Raw genomic sequence first — 10,360 nt, 5'->3', positions numbered from 1 at the left:
TGACTTCTCTGCAGTTGTTGCTGTTTGTTGCCGGGGCTCATGTAATAAATGGACAGGACCCCAAGTATTGTCTGTGTATATATACACTTTGTATGATATGCGAGAGTACTAGCCCAAAACATAAAAAGGGTTCACTGCCTCAAAAAGGGTCAATTTGTAAATGGATGCCTTGGTATTGTGGCTTAAACTAGAGAATTTTATGACAAATGGGTAAGATATTTAGAGGTAAATCGGAATATATTAAAATGAAAAGAAGATTTTATGTACTGAATATAGAGTAGAGAATATTTTCTTACTTGAGTTTATATTAATATTAGGAGCATTTGCTTCACTTCTACACTTTCCTGAAATATCTTGGTATTTAAAAAATGATTTGAAATTAGTTGGATCTAAAAATACTACATTTAATTACATACATTCTGGGATATTTACTAATATATTTGAATATTAATTAAACCACAGATAATAGAGCTGAAAAGGCATTAAAATTTTTGATGTTTTGTAATAGAAAATCCATTAACATCAACGTTTTTTAGCTCAACCCGAACTTATTCCCTAATTATTTATCATATGTTGTTATATCTTGACATTTTGTATTATAAATAAATGTTTTTTCTGTCCAAAAAGAGTATCCACCATTTAACCAAACCAAACCAATGGCAAAATCTCCAAGTCAAGCACTGGCTGCCATCAATTTCTCACTCCTCCCCGCTCGCCACCAGCTTTTGAAACTTTGGGGCCGGCTTCTAAAGGTGAGAAACTGGCCATATAGCTGGCGGGTGTAAGGCTGCACCCTCTAATACACTCACACACACACACAATGCCCCAATGCTGGGGACCACAGAGCCAGGCCGGCACAATTATGTGCCATTTTACAGCAAAAAACAAAAAAAAATCAATAAAAATAATCATTTCCAAATGAAATTTATGCACAACTAAGCAGGTGTTTAGTGGGGAGTCAAGCGGATGGGGCAACAGGCATTTTTTTTCGGCCAAAGGTGAAAATCAGCCACAACCGAAAAGCGCCGGAGACCCAGAGGCTCCAACTTGGATTCCAACTCTAACTCCGACACCGACTCCCCCCGTGGAGCTGCATGGTGAAAATTCGATACAGTTGTCGATTCATCAAACAAGATAATTCGTTTGGGGCCCCGCCGCATAACAAGGTGAGCTGTGATAAGCAACACGTTGCCATTGTTGGTATCAAATTACGGATCTTCCAATTAACTGACCAATAAATGCGGCATGAACCCTTTAATTTCCCCCAATATCGTCCAATACTGCCGACTCACGCACCGCGGCAAACAACATGTTGCCACTAGGCATGTTGCAAGCAACACACAATAGACACATTTTGTAAGCAACAACGGGGGGCTAATCATTTTCAAACGAGAACAATTGCGCCGAGTTTGTTTCTTATTTTTTTGTTTTTGACAGGATCGATGGGAATTGCAAGTGCCTGGGAAGGGGAATAAATAAATATAGATTTTATTTATTTGAGAGATTGCCGAGGGTCAATATACAAGCTATGAAACATAGATGATTCATTTGTGAGAGGGAGTTTTTAAATAAATAAAAAGAATTTATTTGTAACATTACTAGTCAGAAGCTTGTACACTGTGAAGGAGTCATTTCCGACCCTATAAATCATATATATTCTTGATCACCATTAAAAACTGAGTCCATCTATCCATGTTTTAGGGAAGATAAAAATTTTCATCTTTTTTCCAAATTTTATAAGGGTTAAATGGTTAAAATTGTCAAAAAGAAATCGAAAAAATGTAAATATTTTTAAATGTTAAATTCAGTATGCAGATTTATTAACCTAATAAAAACTAACATAAGAAAGCTTTCCGGTTTTAAATTAGTGCTTTTTTGGATAAGTTATGAGTTTTTTAAACTTTGATATGTCGATGAAACGGTCATATACAAATTTAGATAATATTCGATTCAAATAGTGGGAATATTTTAAGCTTTTGATCGATTTCCGATTCGATCCTTTAATTGAATTGTAAATTGCAAAGGTAAATAAAGTTGGGCTTCCCAAAGTTTATTTCCCTTCTTGTTAAATGTTGCGCTACATGTTTTTAGCAACAGTTCATCTTTCAAGAGCACTGTTTAATTTAAGTTGTTGATAAATTTGAGAATATTTAGGCAAATTAAATTAGGGATATGTTTTGGTTACCGGTAAATATTCTCAGCTATTCAGATAATCAAATTAATGCGAGAAGTATTGACCGCTAAGCCCTACCAGCTCTTGGCAATAGGAAAGGAACCAAACTGAACGATTACCAAGAACCCATTTCGATCGATGCAGAATGATTGAATCCAATATGAAGCTGGCACTTAACATCCATCAAAACACTAAACGAGGAGTATTTAGAACGGCGGCAGTGCCAGTGGTAGCGGCAACAAGTTGCCGGCAGCATGTTGTTGCCGGTTGACATATGAGCAGGCAGCAGGCAGCAGGCAGCAGCAGCGGCAACATCGGCTGAAAAAGAAGAAAGGAACTTTTGCCGCCACACCAAGTCCGAGCTTGAGGAGCGGCTACTACACAGAAATCCGGGGACCTAACAAGCAGCAGCAGCAGCGGCGGCGGCCCAGAATTATGTAACAACTGTGCATGGGGCAACTCTTCCATGGGCTGCAAATTTGCAAGTCAAGTCACTGGAGATGTCACTCTGCGCGCGGATCGGATGGACAACTCGGCGGACAGGACAGCTGAGCAAAGCGGCCGCCGCCTAGGCTGCCGTTGCTGCCGTTGGCTGTTGAACTTAATCCCCCAGCATGATGGTGCAACATTCGACGAGCCGAGTGAGTGTCCGTTGTCCTGGCAAGGTTGTTATGGACGCGACGCACACGGCTTGTTTGTTTGCCTTGGCAAACACACACAGGTGCGGCAAGTGGTGAAAAAAGAAAACCGCTAAGCCCCATCAACACTTATCCATCGAAGCAACCACCGAAGAAGATGATCTCGCGTCGCGACAAATTACTCCAGCAGCCGTGGGAGCAGCTGCGATATGCCCAGCATCGCGAGAAGGTCATGTCCGCCCGCCCGGCCATCGATACCCATACGCCGCGCGCTCACGAGCACGTTCAGCGCAAGTGGAAGAAACAGCAGGTCGAGCGGGAGCGCCAGCAGCAAATCGAACGGGAGAACCTGCGGCTGCTGCAGAAGCTGGGCGACATTATGCGCACCAAGCGCATCAATAACCTCTGGCTGGAGCCGCGACCCAAGTGAGTATCCTAAAATAATTAAAAGAAAATAAATATTTTCCAATGCTCACTTATAGTTTCCTCAATCGGGAGAAGCTCTTTCCCACACGGCCGTACTCCAGCCTTCCTGAAATCGTTACCATCTATGGAAAGCAGCCGCCAGGACCTCTCATCTACGGCATGCTGCCCAAACCGAATGTCGTTGGCCGTTGCCCCACATGCAGTGGCAATCCGGAACGCACCGAAGTGGCCATACCCGAACAGCGTACACCTTGGGCGCCGGAGAGAAAATCCTGGAACCGCAAGACCCAAGAGGTGGCGAAGCAACAGCGCTGCTATCACTGCGGCTCTGTGAAGACCAGCGAGCGCAAGTTTTTCGAGGAGTTCTCCTACTCCTACTCATACGACGAATGATGATGAAAATCGGGTACAAGTAATAAAAATAAATGCAACTTTATTCACCATCAGGCCTTGGGTATATTCGGTGGCAGCGTGGCGAAGGTAAGGAACCCCGTGTGACCGGGCAGCACCTGGGGATTGCTAGAGGTCAGGTACTTCTTCACCTCTTTGGGCGCTTTACACTCCTCGGCATTTGCTGCTGACGTCGTCGTCGTCTCGTCTCATCGGACTTGGGCAGCTTAAGGAACTCCAGATCAATGACGGGCAGAGTGCGGGTCTTGACCACGCTCTCCTGCTGAAGCACCTCCATGGAGACGATCTCGTTGAAGCCCAGCTTCGTCAGCTCCTGGATGCAGCGCTGCGACTGCTCAATGCAGGGCGAGAACGAACAGAAACGACCGCCTGTGGATGGAGTGGGGAAGAAATTCAGGTTTACACGAGTTTGGCGAATTGAGATTTAAGAATATCATGCTCGTAATATATTCAAGTGTTATTCTAGCCCACTCATGGTATAGTTGGTTCCGTTTAAGGCCTCTTTTATATTTAAATTATAATACTCAATGAATTCTTCGATATCCCATTTAATTTGCCTGCCTGTACCTTAGGTCCGGTGCAAACCTGTTGGACAATTGAAGTTCCCATCCGCCTAATGACAAACTCGCCCGGTCAGCCTGCCTTTGGCCACATCAAGTGTCAAAAGCGGGCTCATTCAATGTCAAGCTAGGTGAAATGGCAGCCGGACTGACTAGCTGACTGGATCTTTGGTTTGCTGGATGGATCACTGACTGACTGACCGACAGGGATGGTATTCCTGGGGTACTTGTTTATAGGTAACTTTAGTTGGGATAAAAATAAAGCACAACTTCAATAAGCTCAAAGTAGGTACTAAAATGGAAGTACCCTAAATCTTTGGTACTCTGAAAAGTGGTCCTACCCATACCATCACTGATGACCGACCAGCTTGGAACGACTGCCGGACTGCCCGGCCGGCTAGGGCGCTGACAACTTGTTGTCAACGCGATGTTGGCCACTCACCCGACAGCTTCAACGCCTTGAAGGCATGCGGCACCGCCAGATCCGGTGCGGGCAGATCCAAGAACACCGCATCAGCCTGGCCGTCCAGTTCCTCGGTGAAGCCCAGATTGCACACATCCCGGTGATAGACGGTGACAAAGTCTGCAAGTCCGTGTCGGCGGAACTCATCGCGAGCCTGATCCGCCCGAGTTTGGTGGAAATCGAAGGTGTGCAGGTGGCCAGTGGGCTTGAGGGCGCGCAGGAAGTAATGGGAGAGAGAGCCGGAGCCAGTGCCCGATTCAATAACCACGGCACCAGGACGCACCTCCAGTTGGTGCAGAATCATGCTGATATCCGGCGTGTAAATAATCTGCGTGCGGTGCGGCAGAGTTTGTGTCCACAGCTCCGGCGTCGGCTGCAAGACGTGGGCCCAGCCCCTGGAGAGCTCCACGCGGCTGCCATACTCCGCACCAATGATATCTGAAATTGTAGTGGGAGTCAGAAAACGGCTTAAAACTTCAAAACTTTAACTAACTTTCCACTTTCAGGGAGCCAAAGTTGGTCTGGAAGATGTGCGGTATTGTCTCGCCCTTTTTGTTGATTATTTCAGGCACCGCCTCAATGGCGTGCATCGAATTAACGCTCAGATACAGTATCACCACATCGCCTTGCTCTATGTGGGTCTTGGGTTTCAAAAAACTCATTATTTTAACGAAAAACACCGAAAGTCTCGTTTATTTACAAAATAAGCGCGTGTTTTGGAATAAAGATGGTATTTTGAGATAGAGATGGGATATGGAACAATCGATAGCACGCGTTTATGGCGGTCTGGCAAAGCAAAATTATCGATATCGCCGTTTTAAATATATCGATTCTATCGATAGCGTCATCGAAGTTTTTGCATCTCTATTAAAATGTCATTCGGCGGTTGACGGGATGAAAACAACAAAAATTCAATAATAATGCCACAAATAGCAAATAAACCAAATGAATCGTAAGTTTTAGCCAAAATGAAAGAGAAATACAGCAAATTAAGCTTAAAAAACTCAACAGCACAATAAGAGTGCCTTTCGAGACGCCGCGGCTCGCTGAAATCGCCTACAAAGTGCTGAGTGTTGACCAGGAACCACGCCGGAATTTTGTGAAAAAGACACTCAGCCTGGATGGCGACGTCCTGGTGGTTACATTCGAGGCCGACCAAGTGAAGAACCTGCGAACAGCGATCACCTCCTTCTTCGAGTGCCTGCTCCTCTGCCAAGACACAATCAAACAGTTCGACCAGTCTACAGTGAGCCGGGGAAACGACGACGATAATGCCGGAACACAGTCCGGCTCCGACTCCGCATAGGGCGATCTACGGTTTCGCCTTCTACATGCTGTTTACGGTCCTGTTCATCACCTACGTGGCCTGGGCTCTGCTGCCCTTAGAGTTTGGCCTGCACTCCTATCTGCCGGATAAATATTTCGCCGTTTTTATTCCATTCCTGTTGCTGGTGTTTGCATGGTTCTTCGCCTTTCTCATCTATCCGGCTATAAACCTCTCGATGACAGTAAATGTAGATGCAATTGCTTCTGTGGTAGATCCCAAACTGGCACTACCCAAAGGCACCGAATTCACATCCTGGTCACAGTTGCAAAAAAGGAACAAGACTCCAGAATCAAAGAAGAAAATCCCTTCGCCCGTGAACTGTAATATCTGTCGGACGCAGCACCAGCCCGTAACGCGTGCTCCCATCGCACCACTGCGCTTTCTGGATCTCCAGGAAGTAAATACAGCGTATTACAACTAAAAAACTAACAAGCTGTTTAATTAATGAACAAATTCATTTTCTCCGCACTGTGGTCCAACCATCCTCGGGCTCTACAAACTCCTCAGCCTTTTGTTTACGGGCCTGCGAACGAGTCATTCGCCCGCTGCTGGTTGGCGCCTCATCCTCCATTTCATCATCTTGATCCTCATCGTCGTCTTCCATGTCATCATCATCATCATCCTCGGAAGAGGAGTCACCTTCTACGGGCGTGTAGGTGATCTTCACATCCGGACGCAACCACTCCTTGCCCGCTGGAAGTTTGCTCAGCTCTGCCTCGATCTGTGGATACTGATTCTGCTGCGCCAGCTGCTTGTATCGCAGGAGATTGCGGCATATCTCGGGGATGGAGTTGTCATCACAGAGCGTGTTGAACTCCTGGTCCATCAGCTCCTCCAAGACCTCCTGCAGCTCGCCCTGGGTGATGTTTTCATTGGCCACGCAGTATTGATAGGTATAGTCCATGATTTCTATGGCCACCTGGCAAGGATTTTGTACTAGGTTAGAAAATGGTTCTGTTTTGTGTGGAAGGGAAGACTCACCTGCTGGCCATTGCGTCCACCCATGCCATGCTCCACGGCCAGCCGGAGATTTTGCCAGTGGTTGAATATCTTTTCCACAACAAGGCGAAAATTCTTTTGGAACTCTGTTTGTTGTGCGGCCGCCATCGCATGTGCTGTTCCAGTGTTGTAGAGTGCGTAAATACTAAATCCAGTGCCGAAAAGTGCTACAAGCCATTGCCGTTCACAAAGAACGCAAACATAAACATTGCGCCAAAAACTTGGATAAAAATAAGAGATTAAAATATATCCTTTAAACCATGTCAGATGTTGAAGAGGTGCCGGAAACACAGATGGAAAATGCTGAGAGTGACGGGGCCGCGTTCGAGGAGGAGGATGATGACGACCTTGAACAGATAACAGCCCAAAAGGTGAGCGACAAACTCTGTGAAATCTAAAATAGTAACCTGTTGCATTCTCTGATCCCCGCAGGTTCTCGAGATCCTGGAGAACGCCTGGATCAACGAGATGTGCGCCCCCGAAATCCTGCCCAGTCAGACGGACATGCTGGAGCTGATGGTCTCTCAGGTCGCACACATGGAGGAGCAGATGCGCGACCTGGACAAGAACGATTTCCGGGCCGTGGTGCATGGCATGGAGCTGGAACGCGTCCGCTACATTATGGCTAGCTATCTCCGGTGTCGCCTCCAGAAGATTGAGACCTACACTCAGCACATACTCAACCAGGAGGAGACTCGCGAGCCGGACGACAAACGACTCTCCCCGGAGGAGACCAAGTTCGCCCAAGAGTTCGCCAGCAATGTGGACGAGTACTTCCACAAGGTGGCCACCCAGTATATGCCCAACCAACAGAGAGGAGAGGCGGAGCAGCGCATCGTCACCCCCAACCTGATGAGCCATGTCTTCCTCAAGGCCAATGTGGCAGGTAAACATTGCTGGGCATATAAATAATTGCATTATTTAATCGTTTAATCTTGATTTAGTGCCCGCTGTGATCGTGGGTGTAGATGACGAGGAGGTGGACATGGCGGCCGGATCCCAGCACATTATTCCCTACCAACTAGTGGCTGACTTGATACAAAACAATCAGGCGCAATTAATATAATATCAGTTTAATAAATTAATAATGAAATATGAAAAGTGGTTAAACTGGAAGTTTTGCATATTGTATTTATACCCTTGCAGGGTATTATAATTTCAGTCAGAAGTTTGAAACGCATCGAAGGAATCATCTTCGACCATATAATATAAATAACAATATAATATATTATTCTTGATCAGCATCATCATCCGATGTCCATATAGCCATGTCCGTCCGTCTGTTTCGACGCAAACTAGTCTCTCAGTTTTAAAGCTATCTTAATGAAATTTTTTAGTTAGTCTTCTATATAGTCTGACTCGTATATATGTCGCAACGAGCCGGATCGGACGACTTTATCATATAGCTACCATAGAAATTATCGGAAAATTTTTAAAAAAAAAAATTATAACATTTTCAGTTTTCAACAAAATTTGATCAAATTTGGGACATAGCCATTTTATAATATTCTGCATTTTTGTGTAAAATTATATAAAAATCGGAGTACTATATCATATAGCTGCCATAGGAACGATCGAGAAATTAACAAAATTAAACATTATAACTTTTCCTGTTTTCAACAGATTTTCATAAAACTTAAGATATAGCCGTTTTATATTATTCCACAGTATTGTCTTGAGTTTTATGAAAATCGGACTATTATATCATATAGCTTCCATAGGAACGATCGTTATATATAAAGGAAAATCCAAAACTGTGAATATAATATGTAGATCTTAATGAAATGAAAGAAGGCATTACTGCATTGTTTTTCAACATGTATATATATAATTTATATTGTATTAATTCCTAGTCATTGAAGTTCTATCTGCAAGGGTATATAAACTTCGGGGTGACGACGTTAGCTTCCTTTTTTGTTTATTAATATAAAATCGGAATTGGCATTCAAATTGGTGCGCGAACACTAATGCCGGAAACAGTGTTGGACAATGTCTACAGAAAGAACAGCTGTGACTTTCGCTTTTGTAATTTATTTTATATTTTTTCCTATTCACAAAATCAATTAAATATAAAACATAATCTAGTTAATTTTAAAGCTTAAACTACACTAAATTCTTAAGAGATCTCCTTCTAACAGCCAAATATAAATTAATAGGAGCTAAATTTAGTATTTAAAATACTGCACACCACCACCATTTCCAGGCTATACACACAAACCACGCAATCAATAAACCACGCAATCAATTAGCCCAGTCGTCAATGTGGCGGGCTTTAACGCAAGCGGTCAGAGGAGTAACAGTGTCCATCGATTTCGGACCTAGAGGACTCACACCAACGCAGCTTTTGCGACATTCCAAGCACATAACCACCTCCACCTCCAGCCGAAGAAATCAACCACTACCTAGAAAAAACGGCATCATGAGCGTCGAGAAGCCAAAGGTTGTGTTCGTTCTGGGTGGGCCTGGTGCCGGGAAGGGCACGCAGTGCTCCAAGATCGTGGACCGCTTCCAGTTCACCCATTTGTCCGCTGGAGACCTGCTGCGAGAGGAGAGATCGCGCGAGGGCTCCAAATTCGGCATTCTGATCGAGGACTACATCCGCAATGGCAAAATCGTACCCGTTGAGGTCACGTGTTCGCTGCTGGAGAACGCGATGAGGGCGTCGGGCAAGTCGCGTTTCCTCATCGACGGCTTCCCCAGGAATCAGGACAATCTGGACGGCTGGAACCGCCAGATGTCCGAGAAGGTGGACATGCAGTTTGTCTTGTTCTTCGACTGCGGCGAAGACGTGTGCGTCCAACGGTGCTTGGGCCGCGGACAGAGCGGTTCGGGTCGGTCCGATGACAACATGGAGAGCCTGAAGAAGCGAATCCAGACGTACAACAACGATTCGCTGCCCATCATTAAGTTCTTCGAAGCCGCCGGCCAGGTGAAGCGAATCGATGCCAGTCCAGATGCAGATAATGTTTTTGGGGAGGTGGAGCGTGTGTTCCTGGCCAGTGGTTTCTAATTTAGACCGTGTCAATTACCTCCGGTTGCTTGGCTTACTTCCGGTTCTGTGTGTCGTGTTATCTCTTAAAATTTCATTTATAGCCCTCCAAATATACATATATATACGCTTGTTACTGTAGTAAAAGGGAAAAAATACATGTTTTTTATCAAATCTGTGTGTACATACCGAAAAGTATACACAATTACTGTGGAAGGTTTTTTTGAGTAGGTATCTATGTAAAATCCGAAAAGGGTTCCAAAGTGCGATTGCGAGAACTATAAAAGATAAATATATAGCATATATTTCAAAGCTAAACTGGTTTGCTTTTAGGTTTAACTACAATTAGCTCCGGTATTCGACTTGAAGTTTTC

The 10,360-nt window shown here is 44.7% G+C and overlaps 6 protein-coding genes across 6 annotated transcripts; 4 read left to right on the top strand and 2 right to left on the bottom strand.

The window, feature by feature from the left end:
* The first annotated feature begins 425 nt into the window (after nucleotides 1-425).
* Nucleotides 426-3,630, top strand: LOC110186226 (uncharacterized). The gene is made up of 2 exons (XM_020955289.2): nucleotides 426-3,237; nucleotides 3,294-3,630. The coding sequence occupies exons 1-2, from the start codon at nucleotides 2,969-2,971 to the stop codon at nucleotides 3,628-3,630; spliced, it is 606 nt and encodes a 201-aa protein (XP_020810948.1). The 5' UTR covers nucleotides 426-2,968.
* Nucleotides 3,631-3,650: 20 nt separating this feature from the next.
* On the bottom strand, nucleotides 3,651-5,456 carry Trmt61 (tRNA methyltransferase 61). The gene is given in 4 exon segments (XM_020955272.2): nucleotides 3,651-3,833; nucleotides 3,836-4,017; nucleotides 4,651-5,109; nucleotides 5,165-5,456. Coding segments are annotated over 4 exon segments (963 nt in total). The 5' UTR covers nucleotides 5,334-5,456; the 3' UTR covers nucleotides 3,651-3,680.
* Nucleotides 5,457-5,942: 486 nt separating this feature from the next.
* Nucleotides 5,943-6,423, top strand: PIG-P (phosphatidylinositol glycan anchor biosynthesis class P). Its single transcript, XM_020955276.2, has one exon. It carries the CDS (start codon nucleotides 5,943-5,945, stop codon nucleotides 6,417-6,419), a length of 477 nt encoding a protein of 158 aa, XP_020810935.2. The 3' UTR covers nucleotides 6,420-6,423.
* Nucleotides 6,410-7,152, bottom strand: LOC110186212 (pre-rRNA-processing protein TSR2 homolog). Its single transcript, XM_020955275.2, has 2 exons — nucleotides 6,980-7,152; nucleotides 6,410-6,917 (listed from the first exon to the last, which is right to left on the bottom strand). Exons 1-2 carry the CDS (start codon nucleotides 7,103-7,105, stop codon nucleotides 6,453-6,455), a joined length of 591 nt encoding a protein of 196 aa, XP_020810934.2. The 5' UTR covers nucleotides 7,106-7,152; the 3' UTR covers nucleotides 6,410-6,452.
* On the top strand, nucleotides 7,109-8,100 carry Sld5 (DNA replication complex GINS protein Sld5). The gene is made up of 3 exons (XM_020955274.2): nucleotides 7,109-7,368; nucleotides 7,430-7,883; nucleotides 7,942-8,100. Exons 1-3 carry the CDS (start codon nucleotides 7,258-7,260, stop codon nucleotides 8,061-8,063), a joined length of 687 nt encoding a protein of 228 aa, XP_020810933.2. The 5' UTR covers nucleotides 7,109-7,257; the 3' UTR covers nucleotides 8,064-8,100.
* On the top strand, nucleotides 8,060-10,298 carry Cmpk (cytidine/uridine monophosphate kinase Dak1). Its single transcript, XM_020955270.2, has one exon. The coding sequence runs from the start codon at nucleotides 9,258-9,260 to the stop codon at nucleotides 10,005-10,007; it is 750 nt and encodes a 249-aa protein (XP_020810929.2). The 5' UTR covers nucleotides 8,060-9,257; the 3' UTR covers nucleotides 10,008-10,298.
* Nucleotides 10,299-10,360: the final 62 nt, after the last annotated feature.

The sequence above is a fragment of the Drosophila serrata genome, unplaced genomic scaffold, assembly GCF_035046125.1.
Source record: "Drosophila serrata isolate PLE 108 unplaced genomic scaffold, ASM3504612v1 contig_382, whole genome shotgun sequence".
Taxonomy (NCBI): Eukaryota; Metazoa; Arthropoda; class Insecta; order Diptera; family Drosophilidae; genus Drosophila; species Drosophila serrata.
The sequence above is the reverse complement of the archived record's forward strand: the minus strand, read 5'-3'. Positions and strand labels throughout refer to the sequence as shown.